At 29.8% G+C, this 21,908-nt stretch overlaps 1 protein-coding gene, 6 non-coding genes and 1 pseudogene across 7 annotated transcripts; 6 read left to right on the forward strand and 2 right to left on the reverse strand.

Annotated features, from left to right (window-relative positions):
- Positions 1-779: 779 nt before the first annotated feature.
- Positions 780-4,449, reverse strand: LOC122520422 (annotated as a pseudogene).
- A 3,140-nt stretch (positions 4,450-7,589) lies between these two features.
- On the forward strand, positions 7,590-7,708 carry LOC122520432. Its single transcript, XR_006304534.1, has one exon. It is a non-coding gene; the product is annotated as a 5S ribosomal RNA (ribosomal RNA).
- Positions 7,709-7,997: 289 nt separating this feature from the next.
- Positions 7,998-8,116, forward strand: LOC122520443. The gene has a single exon (XR_006304544.1). It is a non-coding gene; the product is annotated as a 5S ribosomal RNA (ribosomal RNA).
- A 297-nt stretch (positions 8,117-8,413) lies between these two features.
- LOC122520433 lies at positions 8,414-8,532 on the forward strand. Its single transcript, XR_006304535.1, has one exon. It is a non-coding gene; the product is annotated as a 5S ribosomal RNA (ribosomal RNA).
- Positions 8,533-12,308: 3,776 nt separating this feature from the next.
- LOC122520423 (mitochondrial amidoxime-reducing component 1-like) lies at positions 12,309-14,248 on the reverse strand. Its single transcript, XM_043640507.1, is given in 4 exon segments — positions 12,309-12,950; positions 13,157-13,434; positions 13,865-14,144; positions 14,232-14,248. Coding segments are annotated over 4 exon segments (708 nt in total). The 3' UTR covers positions 12,309-12,817.
- Positions 14,249-19,166: 4,918 nt separating this feature from the next.
- Positions 19,167-19,285, forward strand: LOC122520440. The gene has a single exon (XR_006304541.1). It is a non-coding gene; the product is annotated as a 5S ribosomal RNA (ribosomal RNA).
- A 290-nt stretch (positions 19,286-19,575) lies between these two features.
- On the forward strand, positions 19,576-19,694 carry LOC122520434. Its single transcript, XR_006304536.1, has one exon. It is a non-coding gene; the product is annotated as a 5S ribosomal RNA (ribosomal RNA).
- A 298-nt stretch (positions 19,695-19,992) lies between these two features.
- Positions 19,993-20,111, forward strand: LOC122520435. Its single transcript, XR_006304537.1, has one exon. It is a non-coding gene; the product is annotated as a 5S ribosomal RNA (ribosomal RNA).
- Positions 20,112-21,908: the final 1,797 nt, after the last annotated feature.

Below are 21,908 nucleotides of genomic sequence, written 5' to 3' on the forward strand. Positions count from 1 at the left end.
AAATTATTCAAAATCGAGTGAAAAAATCCGATTGAGAATAAATCAAGAAGAACCTTAAGTGTTATTTTTTTTAAAAATAATATATAATAAAGTATGCTGCGTAATATATCGTATGTTTCGGTTGTGCTTTTGAGTGAATGAATGTGTGAACCTATATAAAATAATAATCGAACTGGATAAAAATACGATGATTAAATTTAGTATTCCTTTTGTGAACTCTTACATTTCCAAAAAATGAAAAACCCCGAATTATCTGGGAATGAGGAATTGATGCAACTTTTAAATCATTAAAACCATCAAGTTTATGTTTTGATCACTTTGATGAGCGCAAAATTATCAAAAACCATGAAATTATTTGCACAGGTAAAAATATTATTATATTACTACTTCTTTTTTCTTTTAGTATTTTTTTGTTAAAATGATTAAAAATAATATACCTACCTTTCTTATATATCTTTCTTTTTTCCTATGCAACGAAGTCAACGTCATTTCAATTAATTTTTTAATTGGTCATTATACCTAAAGAAATATATTTTTTAATTGAACTCATCTTTGTTCTCTCAGCTTGTCATTTTTATTTTGTTCAATATCAACATTTTTACGCCAAGCGATCTTGATATAATGCTGCCGTATGGGTTAAACTTGACTAAAACGGATTCCATTAAAATTTCGAAAGTTCAGGAATGATTGAGCCGCGCGTTTTAAATATACTTTAACAACAGATATATGAATGTTTTGTTCATTATATGTATTGTATTAAAAATTGTAATTAAACTTTATACATATCCAAAATTAAATTATATTATTATAATACAATTTTTACAAAAATATAACTCGCTAATCGTGCGATTATACTCGTAACGATGAAAGATCTGATTTTGTCAGATCTGTTTTTGTTGTAATCAAATAGATTACAACAAAATGAGTTATACTCTAATTAACAGACAATTCTTTTACATACGTATGTTACTACGTACAATCCGATTATAGTAAATCCTTATAAACAATCATTATACCGAAATATTACTTCGAATAAAATTCTTATTAAACCTACTTCTTCTTTTTCTTCCGAAATAAAATGTTAAATTATAAGGGAAACACGAGGAAGATTACTTTTTTCGATTTCTTCTAATTTGATCACGTCACGAGTTATGGTCTCCTACAAGAAAATTTTCTTCGTTGCAAATAATCTCATCCTCGTAAGAAACCCATCGGTGTGTCTACAGGCGTTTTTTCTTCCTACGGAAAATCTACGTAAACTGGATCACCTAAACGTATGATACCACTTGGCCCTCTCAAAGCAAGATGAATTCCCATAACTGGAGCCTCACCGATAAGGGGACGAATTTTTGGATCAACAATTTGCCTATAGCTGTAAAAAAAAAAAAGTAATCAATTAGAATATTTGAAATAAATTATTCACTCATAAATTATTGATAAATCCTATATTATTTATGAGAACTACATTAAAATGTTCTCGAAGAAAAATGATGAAAATAAATTAAACATCGTCGAGCTAATCAATTTTGCAATTAATTACAAAAATTAAATTTGTTTAAAGAAAATAATTATTATACCTTTTTAAAGTATTTAAAGGTTAGACCTTGGAATTTTTAGTACCGGTTTCAGGATCAATCGTAGTTAAATTACATCTAGTACAAGGTCTAATGTTTCTAAAAACAACGTCTCCGATCTTAATCCAATCCCAACTATCTTCTTCGTAAACGTTTGCATTTTTCATAACAAAATTCGGTCGAAAATTCGACGAAGTTATCGATTCTTTCAATCGAGAATTTAAATCCGCTATCGACGACTCATTTATAAGATGATAGCTGGTCTCGTCGGGATAAGCACCCTGTTAAAAAAAAAGAAACGTTCGATAAATTATAAATAAATGTGAACAAAATTATTTGTAGGTTCGATGAAAACAATAACCACAATTCACATAACGCGATTTTTAATGTACTAGATGAGTAATATATGGTTACAATAATAGCAATAAAATTCATAATAATAACAATTATTCGTATATATGACTTCACGTGCATTCTTCGTAAGCAGATAAAACAACATACGTTGAGTATGTTTAAAAGATACACTGTATTTTGCGAGAAATACAGTAGCTCAAGATGACAAAGTACAATTGATGGAAAAAGTATGAAAATTTGACGAAAGCAATTCCACGCGTTCCAGTTAAATGTTTTCGTAGTTGTCATCGTCGTAATGAAGGTCAACTGATTCTAGGAAAATAAAAAAGAAGAAAAAAACCTTTTATAAATACTCACGCTATCAGCGTTTTCGATCAAAGGGAAGACCTTGTTTCGTATTTTTCTCACTGGTCGATCTAACGGATAATGGACCAAACGAAAACCGACGTCTTCTTGAAGAAGAAAACGCGACAACCATCTGGCTGCTTCTTCTCCGCAATCGCAAGCCGGTACTGTTTGACCCCATACTGCGGTTTGAAAACTTTTTCCAGGAATACGTGCGAGATCTATCGAAACCGACGTCATGCCAGGAGCATTTAGGGTTAAAATTGAATCCGAAACGCTTGGAATTGAATATCTGTTAATAATTAACATGAATTTTTTTTTTTTTCAATTCTATTATTTAATAAGGTAAAAGACCCTATAGCGGAACGAGACCCAGTACCGGAACGATTTCAGCATTATTATATTATATCTTATTGAATATGATATGGAATTTTAAGAATTTTTATTTTTTCGAAATTTTAATGGTTTGGGCATGAAATAGAATATAAGTAAAATTTACAAGTCCATCAATAACATTAAAAAAAAAATAAAAATTGTAGGACCAAATTTAATTCGATGACTTAACTCGATTCCTTAAGGAATTTGCTAAGAAAGCAGTCCGTAGTCTTAAGCTCGTAAAAAATGTAAAAAGCAACTTTTTCAAAAGTTTTTTTTTTTTTATGTGTCCGCAGAGGTATTTAGAATTCACAGTCTTAAGTGTTAATATGAAAAAAATTCATTAAAATTATTAATTTTTGCTGTTCGTCTATCGGTACATTCGAAATTGGCCCGACCCTATACCGGAACAGTCTGCCATTTTGATATTTTGTTAATATCAACTGACATATGCAATGTATTTTGTTAAAGTGCAAGGTCTAGTGCAATACAAAAATTATTTGTGATTGAATAAGTAATACAGTAAGTACATAAACTTCAGTTTTGAAAATAAAAAAAAATTTGTGTATTTAATATTTTGCTCTAAAACTAATTTATAAAGTTTCACCTCAAAATCTTGTGTTTACATTTATTATCAAGTCGAAAATATATATTTTTTTTTATTATTATTATTTATGATTTACTCGTTTAATTTGCAATTTTTAAATGTTTTATGTTTCGTTTTCAATATAAAAATTATGTCTTTCATAATTAAAATTATATCTTTTATAATAAAATACTATTATTAATAACTTCAATTTTTCAACTATTCATTGACTTAATTATAATTTAGATAAAGCATAATTTTTTCATTTGGAGAAACTTTTATCGTTCACTGTTCCGATATTGGGCCAATCATATTCCGCTATTAGGGCTAGTCATTTTTAGCGTTCCGGTACTGAGTCTTTTAAGCTGGTTCTAAAAACATTTTTTTTTAATTATTAAACTTTGGATAAGCTTATTTTTAATGTTTATCGTATATCTGAATGTTTGTTCTAAACTATTAATTAAAATTAATTCATTCTACGGGCTGAATAAATATTTCTTAAATAATATAAACTGTCACATGCCCTTCGTCGTTCCGCTATAGGATCTTTTACCTTATTACATATTTTAAATAATAATTTATAATTAAATTAGATATTTTTTTTATTTCTTAAACTATTCAACATTAATGATATTACTGAAGATTAATAAACAGAATTATTTACAAAATTTTATTACCTGCATCATTTTTGGAAATTGTCTAGCAGTGACAAAGCGTCCATTAATATCAATAACCAATAATGTCCGATCACGTAACCACCCAACTTTGAGACCCAATACAGTACACTCCATCGTCGTGTATCTAATTGGACCCAATGATTTTACCGGATATGTAACGAGATCGCTAAGTTCACCTACTTTCCTCCATTTCGAAGGTAGTTGATACTTCTGTTTACGGTTCCGCCACCACCAAAGGATGAAAACTACTGTAGCGACAGCAACAGTTGCTGTTGTAACGCAGGCGAGACTCGTTCTATCTGTATAAACAAATGTAAGATCAAAAATTAATAAAAAGAGATATGAACTTGCTTCTAATTATAAATTTGACTGATTTGATCTAATTGACTCAAAAAAAAAAAATAAAATAAAAAAAGGAGAAGTCGAACTCGTTAGCTGTTTTTAAAAATGCATCGAGCAAATGGTAGTATGCGATGATCCAACGAAGATGCTTTTGAATGACAAATTTTGTTTACATTAATCGAAAGATCATACACATGTTTTATAGCAAGATTGTATTGTTTTTTTACGCAGTAATTAAAAAATGATATTAAATTAAAAATTAATGTTTGAACGCGTTTCGATATTTAAAATAATCGTCATGAAATATTTTAAATAGTAGTGATCAAGAATATATTACTGAGGTTAAAATGAAAGATAATTCCAGCATCGTTAACATTGTTTCTTGATCTGTCTTTAATTAAAACAGAAGAAAAAATTGTCGTTGAGATACAGATTGAATGTAGCGAAAATAATTCCAATGTTTATATATGTGTATAATTCCAATGATTTATTTCTTACAAACGTAACGATTGCTAAAGCCACAAAAGGATTTGGAGAATCGAAATTTAAAATATTACTAATAATGAAAAATATTACTTTATTCCAGAAACAAACATCATTGCTAATAAATTCTTTGGCGAATTTTAATCTTTTCTTCTTATTAATATCACTAATGTATGACTTCTTTCTGAGAACCCTAGCATGATAATCATTTTTACGTAGCACTCTTCTACATAATTATGGATGTACACCTTCCTTAAAGTTTTGGTTAACTGCTGTTGCAAGTTTTGTAGCAGTAATCTTTGGATTTTTTTTTATTTCATGGATCAAAGTTCTTTATTCTCTTTCCGCTAACTTCTTTGGTCGACCTGAACTGTATTTATTATATTTTTTATAATTCCTTTAGATTTCGATTTTTTAATAATGTAATGTATCGTAGATCTATTTATATTTAAAAATTTACTTATTTCATCGTATGTTTTCCTTCTTTAATATGATGTTTTCTTTTTGATCCTTCAACATGTGGTTGCATGTTTTTTTAACGAAAGACATATTAATTACTGGCACGTAAAGTAATTAGGAAATGTCGCATACATAAACACGGTTAGTTTCTTGTTTCAAAAGCTTTGAAATATAAGAACACTATTTTTCCAAACAACAATAAACATTTAACGTCATTGATTTCCAGTAATTTACTATTATTTAGAATATTAACATATTAATATACCAAAGATAAAATCCACAATTGGAATTTTAAAATGTCACGATTAATTGCTAGGTTTTTCTTAAAAGAAGAAAACGCAGCCTTGTCGCGTGTTTTCTGTTGTTTACTTCGAATAACTTTTAATCCGAAACGAAAAACTGATCTACTTCGAATGTTAAACAACATTTCCCTAAATTTATGAGAGCTTCTGGCAACAGTAGAAATTCCTATAACGTTGTGTTGGTATTTGATTAAAAAATTATCTTCTCAAAAACAAATGATTTGTTTAAAACTACTACTAGGTTCTTCTGAATCCTTCGATAGATTTGTTTGTCCAATTTGTATTTCATTGATTTATGATGTTTTATAATTCACTTTTGTCTATCGTATTGTCGAATAAGAAACACACATATTTTCGTAAAGTTCAATGTACTAAGCGATCATCATTGCGTCGAAGAAATCTAAATTTGGTATTGTCAATAAATGATTTTGTATTCGATAACTTATTAGCCCATATATAAATCGGTTGACCAAATAAAAACTATCGATATATTCATAATTGCATTGTCGAATTAGTTGATTTAAAGTAAATCCATAGTGTCGTATGCTTTCACCTTCGATTTGATCACGATAATATAAACGATACCTAGCTGCACTCTCTCGTTCCTGAATTTTGAGTATAAATTCTCTAATATGAATATAAGTTGGTCGTATGTTAGTTCAAAAGGATCGGTAGGAAATAAAACCATCCACATTATGCCATAAGCCGAGGATTCTAACATATTTAATAAAAAAGCACTTTTTGGTCATTTGTTAATTCGAGTTCATCGATTGCATACTCAATGTAATTTTGCCATATAAGAAAGTCTGTAAATTTCGTATTGAACTTATCAATGATAAGAAGACCTCGTGATACTAATTGCACCATTCTATCCATTGCAATAAATATATTTCAAAAACAAATAAAAATTATAGATTTATTTTATTGTATGAAAAGTTACGATCCGTTTTTGTTTTTGTTTTCACTTTCACTGATTAGTTTCATGTATTTAGTGTATGTATTTCGCAAAGTTATTAGACAAGTAAATCTCTCTGGTGAATTAACATTTACGCGTGTTATGTTAGTTGTGTTTTCTCTTATGGAAGAGAAATGGGAATAAGAGGAGAAAATACAGACTTGTCACGCTCTTCTATTGTTCATCCCCAGTTTCTTACAGCAGATTGCTTACAGCGCACGAGGGTTAAAATTTTCGAAACGTGGCACAAATGTCGGAAATAATAGACATTCATTTATAACTTTTAACGAATAAAAAATGTTATGTGGACCCAGTGGTGCTGTTTCCAACTATTTATACTAAACAATTAGTTATGCACGAGTGAAAAATACAATTTAAATGTGTCCGTCAAGCTTATCGCGTGTGTGAATAACGTTAATTTAAAAAACACATTGTAAAGTTACTATTTTACCGATTTTAAAGTACAAATAAGTTATTTATTTTGAAAGTTACATAAGTTCATTTTCCCAAAAAATCGAGTTAGCTACTCTAATAGTTACATTTTTTCATGATATTTTCATAATGAAGCCACTTATTACTAATATATTTAAAATTATTAAAATTTTGTAGAACGAAAAATTGCTGATTAATGTTTAAAGTTTATTTTAAAAGTTAAAGTAAAGTTTAAAATTTATTTAATGCTAAATAATGTTAAATTATACACTTTGCGATATCGGAAGGCGCCTTCCCGGCCACAGCTATTCGGTCCACAGGTCGGATTGCGAGTAAGCGACGACAACGGTGTTTATGTTAGATTACGTTATATCCAAGAAATAGGAATGCCGTATTGGTACTTGAAGAGGTTCCTAAAATGTTGATATCCATTCGTATGAAATGTAAAATAACACATCTTAACGAAGATAAGATTAGAATTAGTAAACGGTCCTTCTAAAACATGGACAATGCTTTGTAAATTATAATAACAAAACAAAATACAGAGTTAAGAAGTAAAAAATTATATTGTTAAAAATATAAATATAGATAAACTATGAAAATATAACATTTTCATGTACCTATACCGTGCCTAATACATTCGCGAATATAGCGTAGACTAGCCACCTTAATCGGCCGAAAATATAATAGACCGCAAAAACTATCGTCAACGGCCATACCGCGATGAAAGTACTAGTTCTCGTCCGATCACTAAAGTCAAGCATCGCTGGGCACGGTTAGTACTTGGATGGGTGACCGCTTGGGAACACCGTGTGCTGTTGACTTTCTTCTTTTTTTTTCTATTTTTATTAGAAATATCGTCAAGATGAAACCAAATATAACATATTTCGATAATATAATTTTTTTTTCTACACGAAACCACTTACCGAACGATTCTTTACAACCTCACCTGCCTTATTTATTGTGTCAGATCTTTTTACCAGATCGATCGAAATTTTCCGATAAATCGTGTTTTTTGAGATTCGTTCGTATGAGACATCTTGTAGTATTTTCTTTTGTTTTTTCCATAGTAGAATTCAATGGTTAAGAGCAATTAATAGATGTGTTGTTCTCGTCAACGGCCATACCGCGATGAAAGTACTAGTTCTCGTCCGATCACTAAAGTCAAGCATCGCTGGGCACGGTTAGTACTTGGATGGGTGACCGCTTGGGAACACCGTGTGCTGTTGACATTCTTCTTTTTTTTTCTATTTTTATTAGAAGAGATTGTCAAGATTAAACAAAAAGTAATATATTTCTATAATATAAATTTTTTTTTTTTCTACAGGAAACAATTTACTGAACGATTCCTTACCATCTCACCTACCATATTAATTGTGTCTGAACTTTTTCACGATCGAAAATTTCCATATAAACCGTGTTTTCCGAGACTCGTACGTATCAGGCGTCTTGTAGTGTTTTCTTTTGTTTTTTCCATAGTAGTGCTACGAATTCAATGGTTAAGAGCAATTAATAGATGTGTTGTTCTCGTCAACGGCCATACCGCGATGAAAGTACTAGTTCTCGTCCGATCACTAAAGTCAAGCATCGCTGGGCACGGTTAGTACTTGGATGGGTGACCGCTTGGGAACACCGTGTGCTGTTGACATTCTTCTTTTTTTTTCTAATTTTATTAGAAATATCGTCAAGATGAAACCAAATATAACATATTTCTAGATGTAAACGAACGATTGATGATCGATCGTTCTTCTTCTGATCTGGATGCAAGGGTTAAAGGGCGTTATTATTTAGATAACAGTTTGTCAGGATTAATAGTTAAGAGTACACATATATTTAATCATACATAAAATCACTTAAACATAAGGCTTCAAAATAACATAATCATAAACGTAAGAAAACATAAAGCATAAAAGACGTAACACATAAGACGTAAGAAATAATAATCACTCAATAAGAACACATATCACTTCAACATAATACGACCACTTAATATCTCGACATAATACCATAAGACTTCTTAATACTTAATCATAATACATTCCGAAGTGCAATCATAAGACTAACTCTCTTTCTTATGCATCGGTCCTACCGCCGACGGAGGGTAAAGGGTACGCAAGGCGGTCCTAGTCCCCCTTCCGACCCATTATTGGTCATCAACCGTCTTTCTTCCAAATCTACGTAACACCCTAGAGTGGGAGTGTGTACAAAGCGTTCTCGTAATCTCCACAGTCTAGACCACCAGACGTTACTTGATCGGAAATAAATATTATATTCCTCTCTTAAAAGGACCCTTTCTTACGAATTCTATAGTTCCATAAGTTTTCTATTCTATCGTAAAACAAACTAAGATTAGATTATCCTATATCCTATCCTAAACTAATATTACTCCGTTACATATAATATAAATTTTTTTTTTTTCTACAGGAAACAATTTACCGAACGATTCCTTACCATCTCACCTACCATATTAATTGTGTCTGAACTTTTTCACGATCGAAAATATCTATATAAACCGTGTTTCCGAGACTCGTACGTATCAGGAGTCTTGTAGAATTTTCTTTTAATTTTTAAGAAAATTTATTAAGCTTACTTCACAATAACGAAAAAAAGAAATAAGAAAGCACAGAAAAAGAAAGTTACATAATACTATAATTAAATTTTGTTTATTTATTTTACTTACACACATATATTTATACTTTATTACTATTTATATTATTACTTACACACATATATTACTTGCACAATTATATATATTGTATTACAGTTAATAATACATAAAATACAAATCGTTTTCTTTTAGACATATTTACTGTTCGAATACTTTTGTTCCTTACTGTATTTATTTGATGAAGTTATTTTCAAAGATCGTCAACTGGATCCTAATCGACAATAACATGCATCCCTTCCTAACGAAGCTTGGAAATTTTATGACCGTTCTTGAGATCGCATGTTTTCTATTGATCTAACGCAGTGGTACGCAAATCGAGGGTCGTGAGAACGTTTTCCGGTCACCAAATTTAGAGAAATTTTTGTTAAAATAAAAAATATATAGATATTCTTCAATAAGTGTCATGTAGCAATAAAAAATAGTAAAATAAGATAATGTTATTAAAAAAAAAATAATAAAACGTCTACTGTGTCTATCCAGAGAAAGGGACAAAATTTTACACGAAGTGTGGAGAGGATGGTCTTGTATCAAAATAATTTGAGCACCACTGATATGAGGAATTAGAAAAAATGTTTACAAAAACCCCTTAGTCCTTAGAAGAATTTAGTAAGTTGATTCAAATCTATTCAGTTCAGTTGATTCAGTTGAGTCATATTCAGTCACTTGATTAACTGTATTTAAATGAATAATTTCTGAACAGATTTTATTTCATCCCTAAAATGATGAAAAATAACAGAAAAAGACGCATTGACGTAAATAAGAATTATTTGGATGACGAGATAAATTCAAATTTGACACGAAAGAAAAGTAATAGAAATATGATAAATGATTTTGAGAAATCAAATCCGGCACATTCGAATACGAAGAAGATATTTCATCTGAATCTAGAAAAAATATCACAGAAATTACACCGATTAACGAATGATTTTTTTTCCGGCCAACTATTCATAAATTAAATTCCAAGGATTCGGGAATAAAAACACCGATTAACTCTATTTGGTACCAGTTTTAGATTATTTTCAATTATTATGCTTTGAAAAGTTTCTAAATTTCATTGACGGGGCACGGCAAACAGTTATCGCAGTAGCCTTGATAAGAATGATAATATGAACAATTCCCAAAATACTTCAAAATAAATCTTACAATTTATATACGAACAATGTGATCGCAGATATAAACAAATTATATAAAATAAAAGAAAATTGCGATAAGCTCCGACACCGTTTTCTAATGTTATTACATCCTTTTGAAAATCTATTTATTGACGAAAGTTTACTTTATTATAAAAGAAGATTGTCGTTCAAATAGTACATTCCTTCCAAAAATAACAGATTTGGGATTAAATCGTTTATTTTGTGTGATACCCAATCTGGGTTCGTGCAGGATTTCATTATTTATAACGGATTATTTATAGAGTCTCCTCCTATGTATTAAAAAGACATACATTATATTGTTTTAATAATGAACTACACTTAGCATATATAAATCGTTTATTTTTATAGTAAAATAACGAAGCTATATCAGGGTTGTATCTATATATAGGCTTCGTGAGTAAGATCATAAATCGTTAAATTTAAACATGTAATTAACCAATACTAATTTAATCTAGACTAGTGTATAATAGTCTAGGTATCGTCAATATTGTAGTGCCTTCTATAATTGCTGCTCAAAAAAGGAATACGTCAACATAGAAATGATTAAACCAATTGAAAACAATTGGTTCAAAAGAAATATAAGCGAAATATTCCACATGGTCAATAACAACACAGTTAATTACAAAACAGACATAAGTAACCTGAGTAGCATTTATAATGAAATTTTAAAGTTCAACTATCATTAATAGGACGCAGTAATTATAGATGACACTACAATATTAATGATACCTAGCCTATTATATACTAGTCTAGATTAAATTAGTATTGTTTAATTACATGTTTGAATTTAACGATTTATGATTTCACTCACGAAGCCTAGATACAGCCCTGATATAACATCGTTATTTTACTATAAAAAACCAAGAAAACGATTTATACATGCAAAGTGTAGTTTATTATTAAAACCAAATAATGTATATCTCTTTTTAATACATAGGAGATTCTGAACATTGATGATCGGGGTAATATTTAATAACTATTTATTAAATGTTTTGATAAACTATGTATTTTTAAGGTTATGTAATATATTTTATAGTTGCTGAAGAAGTTCCAATAAAGGGACGAAACGTTCAACAAGATCAAAACATAACGTTCTATTTTATTTTTTACCTTGTCCAACTTTTCCGTGATACAGTTATTCATATTTAAGAATAACATTGTAAATAAATCAGAACAAATAAATCTACTTTGCTTTACTAGAAGACACTTCCCCCTTCAATATATACAAATAAAAAGGCAAAACGAAAGAACCCGTTGCGAAAGTGCGTCGTATGTTCAAAAAATGACAGGAGGAGCGCGAATCGCGATACCAGTGCTAGATTTGCGATGTTTTTTTATGTATTATACCATACTTTAAAAAATATCATACGCAATTCCATCACTAAAGGCCTTTATAATCATACAATTATATTATATTATATTATATAATATTATTGTATTGTGTAATGTTATTTTTTCTCAAACTATAATTAAAAGTGTGCATGTAAAGACGTTATAAATACCCTGTTTCCAGGAAAGTTGTTTTCTTCGAGAATTATTTAGTAGATTATTGGATTATTAAGTCAAATTTTGATAGAAAGTATATTAGGAATTAAAACGTTGTAAAAACTGCATTGTGCGAATGTGTATTAAAAATTGTAATTAAACTTTATACATATCCAAAATTAAATTATATTATTATAATACAATTTTTACAAAAATATAACTCGCTAATCGTGCGATTATACTCGTAACGATGAAAGATCTGATTTTGTCAGATCTGTTTTTGTTGTAATCAAATAGATTACAACAAAATGAGTTATACTCTAATTAACAGACAATTCTTTTACATACGTATGTTACTACGTACAATCCGATTATAGTAAATCCTTATAAACAATCATTATACCGAAATATTACTTCGAATAAAATTCTTATTAAACCTACTTCTTCTTTTTCTTCCGAAATAAAATGTTAAATTATAAGGGAAACACGAGGAAGATTACTTTTTTCGATTTCTTCTAATTTGATCACGTCACGAGTTATGGTCTCCTACAAGAAAATTTTCTTCGTTGCAAATAATCTCATCCTCGTAAGAAACCCATCGGTGTGTCTACAGGCGTTTTTTCTTCCTACGGAAAATCTACGTAAACTGGATCACCTAAACGTATGATACCACTTGGCCCTCTCAAAGCAAGATGAATTCCCATAACTGGAGCCTCACCGATAAGGGGACGAATTTTTGGATCAACAATTTGCCTATAGCTGTAAAAAAAAAAAAAGTAATCAATTAGAATATTTGAAATAAATTATTCACTCATAAATTATTGATAAATCCTATATTATTTATGAGAACTACATTAAAATGTTCTCGAAGAAAAATGATTAAAATAAATTAAACATCGTCGAGCTAATCAATTTTGCAATTAATTACAAAAATTAAATTTGTTTAAAGAAAATAATTATTATACCTTTTTAAAGTATTTAAAGGTTAGACCTTGGAATTTTTAGTACCGGTTTCAGGATCAATCGTAGTTAAATTACATCTAGTACAAGGTCTAATGTTTCTAAAAACAACGTCTCCGATCTTAATCCAATCCCAACTATCTTCTTCGTAAACGTTTGCATTTTTCATAACAAAATTCGGTCGAAAATTCGACGAAGTTATCGATTCTTTCAATCGAGAATTTAAATCCGCTATCGACGACTCATTTATAAGATGATAGCTGGTCTCGTCGGGATAAGCACCCTGTTAAAAAAAAAGAAACGTTCGATAAATTATAAATAAATGTGAACAAAATTATTTGTAGGTTCGATGAAAACAATAACCACAATTCACATAACGCGATTTTTAATGTACTAGATGAGTAATATATGGTTACAATAATAGCAATAAAATTCATAATAATAACAATTATTCGTATATATGACTTCACGTGCATTCTTCGTAAGCAGATAAAACAACATACGTTGAGTATGTTTAAAAGATACACTGTATTTTGCGAGAAATACAGTAGCTCAAGATGACAAAGTACAATTGATGGAAAAAGTATGAAAATTTGACGAAAGCAATTCCACGCGTTCCAGTTAAATGTTTTCGTAGTTGTCATCGTCGTAATGAAGGTCAACTGATTCTAGGAAAATAAAAAAGAAGAAAAAAACCTTTTATAAATACTCACGCTATCAGCGTTTTCGATCAAAGGGAAGACCTTGTTTCGTATTTTTCTCACTGGTCGATCTAACGGATAATGGACCAAACGAAAACCGACGTCTTCTTGAAGAAGAAAACGCGACAACCATCTGGCTGCTTCTTCTCCGCAATCGCAAGCCGGTACTGTTTGACCCCATACTGCGGTTTGAAAACTTTTTCCAGGAATACGTGCGAGATCTATCGAAACCGACGTCATGCCAGGAGCATTTAGGGTTAAAATTGAATCCGAAACGCTTGGAATTGAATATCTGTTAATAATTAACATGAATTTTTTTTTTTTTCAATTCTATTATTTAATAAGGTAAAAGACCCTATAGCGGAACGAGACCCAGTACCGGAACGATTTCAGCATTATTATATTATATCTTATTGAATATGATATGGAATTTTAAGAATTTTTATTTTTTCGAAATTTTAATGGTTTGGGCATGAAATAGAATATAAGTAAAATTTACAAGTCCATCAATAACATTAAAAAAAAAATAAAAATTGTAGGACCAAATTTAATTCGATGACTTAACTCGATTCCTTAAGGAATTTGCTAAGAAAGCAGTCCGTAGTCTTAAGCTCGTAAAAAATGTAAAAAGCAACTTTTTCAAAAGTTTTTTTTTTTTTTATGTGTCCGCAGAGGTATTTAGAATTCACAGTCTTAAGTGTTAATATGAAAAAAATTCATTAAAATTATTAATTTTTGCTGTTCGTCTATCGGTACATTCGAAATTGGCCCGACCCTATACCGGAACAGTCTGCCATTTTGATATTTTGTTAATATCAACTGACATATGCAATGTATTTTGTTAAAGTGCAAGGTCTAGTGCAATACAAAAATTATTTGTGATTGAATAAGTAATACAGTAAGTACATAAACTTCAGTTTTGAAAATAAAAAAAAATTTGTGTATTTAATATTTTGCTCTAAAACTAATTTATAAAGTTTCACCTCAAAATCTTGTGTTTACATTTATTATCAAGTCGAAAATATATATTTTTTTTATTATTATTATTTATGACTTACTCGTTTAATTTGCAATTTTTAAATGTTTTATGTTTCGTTTTCAATATAAAAATTATGTCTTTCATAATTAAAATTATATCTTTTATAATAAAATACTATTATTAATAACTTCAATTTTTCAACTATTCATTGACTTAATTATAATTTAGATAAAGCATAATTTTTTCATTTGGAGAAACTTTTATCGTTCACTGTTCCGATATTGGGCCAATCATATTCCGCTATTAGGGCTAGTCATTTTTAGCGTTCCGGTACTGAGTCTTTTAAGCTGGTTCTAAAAACATTTTTTTTAATTATTAAACTTTGGATAAGCTTATTTTTAATGTTTATCGTATATCTGAATGTTTGTTCTAAACTATTAATTAAAATTAATTCATTCTACGGGCTGAATAAATATTTCTTAAATAATATAAACTGTCACATGCCCTTCGTCGTTCCGCTATAGGATCTTTTACCTTATACATATTTTAAATAATAATTTATAATTAAATTAGATATTTTTTTTATTTCTTAAACTATTCAACATTAATGATATTACTGAAGATTAATAAACAGAATTATTTACAAAATTTTATTACCTGCATCATTTTTGGAAATTGTCTAGCAGTGACAAAGCGTCCATTAATATCAATAACCAATAATGTCCGATCACGTAACCACCCAACTTTGAGACCCAATACAGTACACTCCATCGTCGTGTATCTAATTGGACCCAATGATTTTACCGGATATGTAACGAGATCGCTAAGTTCACCTACTTTCCTCCATTTCGAAGGTAGTTGATACTTCTGTTTACGGTTCCGCCACCACCAAAGGATGAAAACTACTGTAGCGACAGCAACAGTTGCTGTTGTAACGCAGGCGAGACTCGTTCTATCTGTAAACAAATGTAAGATCAAAAATTAATAAAAAGAGATATGAACTTGCTTCTAATTATAAATTTGACTGATTTGATCTAATTGACTCAAAAAAAAAAAATAAAATAAAAAAAGGAGAAGTCGAACTCGTTAGCTGTTTTTAAAAATGCATCGAGCAAATGGTAGTATGCGATGATCCAACGAAGATGCTTTTGAATGACAAATTTTGTTTACATTAATCGAAAGATCATACACATGTTTTATAACAAGATTGTATTGTTTTTTTACGCAGTAATTAAAAAATTATATTAAATTAAAAATTTATGTTTGAACGCGTTTCGATATTTAAAATAATCGTCATGAAATATTTTAAATAGTAGTGATCAAGAATATATTACTGAGGTTAAAATGAAAGATAATTCCAGCATCGTTAACATTGTTTCTTGATCTGTCTTTAATTAAAACAGAAGAAAAAATTGTCGTTGAGATACAGATTGAATGTAGCGAAAATAATTCCAATGTTTATATATGTGTATATAATTCCAATGATTTATTTCTTACAAACGTAACGATTGCTAAAGCCACAAAAGGATTTGGAGAATCGAAATTTAAAATATTACTAATAATGAAAAATATTACTTTATTCCAGAAACAAACATCATTGCTAATAAATTCTTTGGCGAATTTTAATCTTTTCTTCTTATTAATATCACTAATGTATGACTTTTTTCTGAGAACCCTAGCATGATAATCATTTTTACGTAGCACTCTTCTACATAATTATGGATGTACACCTTCCTTAAAGTTTTGGTTAACTGCTGTTGCAAGTTTTGTAGCAGTAATCTTTGGATTTTTATTATTTCATGGATCAAAGTTCTTTATTCTCTTTCCGCTAACTTCTTTGGTCGACCTGAACTGTATTTATTATATTTTTTATAATTCCTTTAGATTTCGATTTTTTAATAATGTAATGTATCGTAGATCTATTTATATTTAAAAATTTACTTATTTCATCGTATGTTTTCCTTCTTTAATATGATGTTTTCTTTTTGATCCTTCAACATGTGGTTGCATGTTTTTTTAACGAAAGACATATTAATTACTGGCACGTAAAGTAATTAGGAAATGTCGCATACATAAACACGGTTAGTTTCTTGTTTCAAAAGCTTTGAAATATAAGAACACTATTTTTCCAAACAACAATAAACATTTAACGTCATTGATTTCCAGTAATTTACTATTATTTAGAATATTAACATATTAATATACCAAAGATAAAATCCACAATTGGAATTTTAAAATGTCACGATTAATTGCTAGGTTTTTCTTAAAAGAAGAAAACGCAGCCTTGTCGCGTGTTTTCTGTTGTTTACTTCGAATAACTTTTAATCCGAAACGAAAAACTGATCTACTTCGAATGTTAAACAACATTTCCCTAAATTTATGAGAGCTTCTGGCAACAGTAGAAATTCCTATAACGTTGTGTTGGTATTTGATTAAAAAATTATCTTCTCAAAAACAAATGATTTGTTTAAAACTACTACTAGGTTCTTCTGAATCCTTCGATAGATTTGTTTGTCCAATTTGTATTTCATTGATTTATGATGTTTTATAATTCACTTTTGTCTATCGTATTGTCGAATAAGAAACACACATATTTTCGTAAAGTTCAATGTACTAAGCGATCATCATTGCGTCGAAGAAATCTAAATTTGGTATTGTCAATAAATGATTTTGTATTCGATAACTTATTAGCCCATATATAAATCGGTTGACCAAATAAAAACTATCGATATATTCATAATTGCATTGTCGAATTAGTTGATTTAAAGTAAATCCATAGTGTCGTATGCTTTCACCTTCGATTTGATCACGATAATATAAACGATACCTAGCTGCACTCTCTCGTTCCTGAATTTTGAGTATAAATTCTCTAATATGAATATAAGTTGGTCGTATGTTAGTTCAAAAGGATCGGTAGGAAATAAAACCATCCACATTATGCCATAAGCCGAGGATTCTAACATATTTAATAAAAAAAGCACTTTTTGGTCATTTGTTAATTCGAGTTCATCGATTGCATACTCAATGTAATTTTGCCATATAAGAAAGTCTGTAAATTTCGTATTGAACTTATCAATGATAAGAAGACCTCGTGATACTAATTGCACCATTCTATCCATTGCAATAAATATATTTCAAAAACAAATAAAAATTATAGATTTATTTTATTGTATGAAAAGTTACGATCCGTTTTTGTTTTTGTTTTCACTTTCACTGATTAGTTTCATGTATTTAGTGTATGTATTTCGCAAAGTTATTAGACAAGTAAATCTCTCTGGTGAATTAACATTTACGCGTGTTATGTTAGTTGTGTTTTCTCTTATGGAAGAGAAATGGGAATAAGAGGAGAAAATACAGACTTGTCACGCTCTTCTATTGTTCATCCCCAGTTTCTTACAGCAGATTGCTTACAGCGCACGAGGGTTAAAATTTTCGAAACGTGGCACAAATGTCGGAAATAATAGACATTCATTTATAACTTTTAACGAATAAAAAATGTTATGTGGACCCAGTGGTGCTGTTTCCAACTATTTATACTAAACAATTAGTTATGCACGAGTGAAAAATACAATTTAAATGTGTCCGTCAAGCTTATCGCGTGTGTGAATAACGTTAATTTAAAAAACACATTGTAAAGTTACTATTTTACCGATTTTAAAGTACAAATAAGTTATTTATTTTGAAAGTTACATAAGTTCATTTTCCCAAAAAATCGAGTTAGCTACTCTAATAGTTACATTTTTTCATGATATTTTCATAATGAAGCCACTTATTACTAATATATTTAAAATTATTAAAATTTTGTAGAACGAAAAATTGCTGATTAATGTTTAAAGTTTATTTTAAAAGTTAAAGTAAAGTTTAAAATTTATTTAATGCTAAATAATGTTAAATTATACACTTTGCGATATCGGAAGGCGCCTTCCCGGCCACAGCTATTCGGTCCACAGGTCGGATTGCGAGTAAGCGACGACAACGGTGTTTATGTTAGATTACGTTATATCCAAGAAATAGGAATGCCGTATTGGTACTTGAAGAGGTTCCTAAAATGTTGATATCCATTCGTATGAAATGTAAAATAACACATCTTAACGAAGATAAGATTAGAATTAGTAAACGGTCCTTCTAAAACATGGACAATGCTTTGTAAATTATAATAACAAAACAAAATACAGAGTTAAGAAGTAAAAAATTATATTGTTAAAAATATAAATATAGATAAACTATGAAAATATAACATTTTCATGTACCTATACCGTGCCTAATACATTCGCGAATATAGCGTAGACTAGCCACCTTAATCGGCCGAAAATGTAATAGACCGCAAAAACTATCGTCAACGGCCATACCGCGATGAAAGTACTAGTTCTCGTCCGATCACTAAAGTCAAGCATCGCTGGGCACGGTTAGTACTTGGATGGGTGACCGCTTGGGAACACCGTGTGCTGTTGACTTTCTTCTTTTTTTTTTCTATTTTTATTAGAAATATCGTCAAGATGAAACCAAATATAACATATTTCGATAATATAATTTTTTTTTCTACACGAAACCACTTACCGAACGATTCTTTACAACCTCACCTGCCTTATTTATTGTGTCAGATCTTTTTACCAGATCGATCGAAATTTTCCGATAAATCGTGTTTTTTGAGATTCGTTCGTATGAGACATCTTGTAGTATTTTCTTTTGTTTTTTCCATAGTAGAATTCAATGGTTAAGAGCAATTAATAGATGTGTTGTTCTCGTCAACGGCCATACCGCGATGAAAGTACTAGTTCTCGTCCGATCACTAAAGTCAAGCATCGCTGGGCACGGTTAGTACTTGGATGGGTGACCGCTTGGGAACACCGTGTGCTGTTGACATTCTTCTTTTTTTTTTCTATTTTTATTAGAAGAGATTGTCAAGATTAAACAAAAAGTAATATATTTCTATAATATAAATTTTTTTTTTTTCTACAGGAAACAATTTACTGAACGATTCCTTACCATCTCACCTACCATATTAATTGTGTCTGAACTTTTTCACGATCGAAAATTTCCATATAAACCGTGTTTTCCGAGACTCGTACGTATCAGGCGTCTTGTAGTATTTTCTTTTGTTTTTTCCATAGTAGTGCTACGAATTCAATGGTTAAGAGCAATTAATAGATGTGTTGTTCTCGTCAACGGCCATACCGCGATGAAAGTACTAGTTCTCGTCCGATCACTAAAGTCAAGCATCGCTGGGCACGGTTAGTACTTGGATGGGTGACCGCTTGGGAACACCGTGTGCTGTTGACATTCTTCTTTTTTTTTCTAATTTTATTAGAAATATCGTCAAGATGAAACCAAATATAACATATTTCTAGATGTAAACGAACGATTGATGATCGATCGTTCTTCTTCTGATCTGGATGCAAGGGTTAAAGGGCGTTATTATTTAGATAACAGTTTGTCAGGATTAATAGTTAAGAGTACACATATATTTAATCATACATAAAATCACTTAAACATAAGGCTTCAAAATAACATAATCATAAACGTAAGAAAACATAAAGCATAAAAGACGTAACACATAAGACGTAAGAAATAATAATCACTCAATAAGAACACATATCACTTCAACATAATACGACCACTTAATATCTCGACATAATACCATAAGACTTCTTAATACTTAATCATAATACATAACTCCAGTGCAATCATAAGACTAACTCTCTTTCTTATGCATCGGTCCTACCGCCGACGGAGGGTAAAGGGTACGCAAGGCGGTCCTAGTCCCCCTTCCGACCCATTATTGGTCATCAACCGTCTTTCTTCCAAATCTACGTAACACCCTAGAGTGGGAGTGTGTACAAAGCGTTCTCGTAATCTCCACAGTCTAGACCACCAGACGTTACTTGATCGGAAATAAATATTATATTCCTCTCTTAAAAGGACCCTTTCTTACGAATTCTATAGTTCCATAAGTTTTCTATTCTATCGTAAAACAAACTAAGATTAGATTATCCTATATCCTATCCTAAACTAATATTACTCCGTTACATATAATATAAATTTTTTTTTTTTTCTACAGGAAACAATTTACCGAACGATTCCTTACCATCTCACCTACCATATTAATTGTGTCTGAACTTTTTCACGATCGAAAATATCTATATAAACCGTGTTTCCGAGACTCGTACGTATCAGGAGTCTTGTAGAATTTTCTTTTAATTTTTAAGAAAATTTATTAAGCTTACTTCACAATAACGAAAAAAAGAAATAAGAAAGCACAGAAAAAGAAAGTTACATAATACTATAATTAAATTTTGTTTATTTATTTTACTTACACACATATATTTATACTTTATTACTATTTATATTATTACTTACACACATATATTACTTGCACAATTATATATTGTATTACAGTTAATAATACATAAAATACAAATCGTTTTCTTTTAGACATATTTACTGTTCGAATACTTTTGTTCCTTACTGTATTTATTTGATGAAGTTATTTTCAAAGATCGTCAACTGGATCCTAATCGACAATAACATGCATCCCTTCCTAACGAAGCTTGGAAATTTTATGACCGTTCTTGAGATCGCATGTTTTCTATTGATCTAACGCAGTGGTACGCAAATCGAGGGTCGTGAGAACGTTTTCCGGTCACCAAATTTAGAGAAATTTTTGTTAAAATAAAAAATATATAGATATTCTTCAATAAGTGTCATGTAGCAATAAAAAATAGTAAAATAAGATAATGTTATTAAAAAAAAAAAAAATAAAACGTCTACTGTGTCTATCCAGAGAAAGGGACAAAATTTTACACGAAGTGTGGAGAGGATGGTCTTGTATCAAAATAATTTGAGCACCACTGATATGAGGAATTAGAAAAAAAGTTTACAAAAACCCCTTAGTCCTTAGAAGAATTTAGTAAGTTGATTCAAATCTATTCAGTTCAGTTGATTCAGTTGAGTCATATTCAGTCACTTGATTAACTGTATTTAAATGAATAATTTCTGAACAGATTTTATTTCATCCCTAAAATGATGAAAAATAACAGAAAAAGACGCATTGACGTAAATAAGAATTATTTGGATGAC

Source organism: Polistes fuscatus, unplaced genomic scaffold (genome assembly GCF_010416935.1).
Source record: "Polistes fuscatus isolate 324 unplaced genomic scaffold, CU_Pfus_HIC Scaffold34, whole genome shotgun sequence".
Classification (NCBI taxonomy): domain Eukaryota; kingdom Metazoa; phylum Arthropoda; class Insecta; order Hymenoptera; family Vespidae; genus Polistes; species Polistes fuscatus.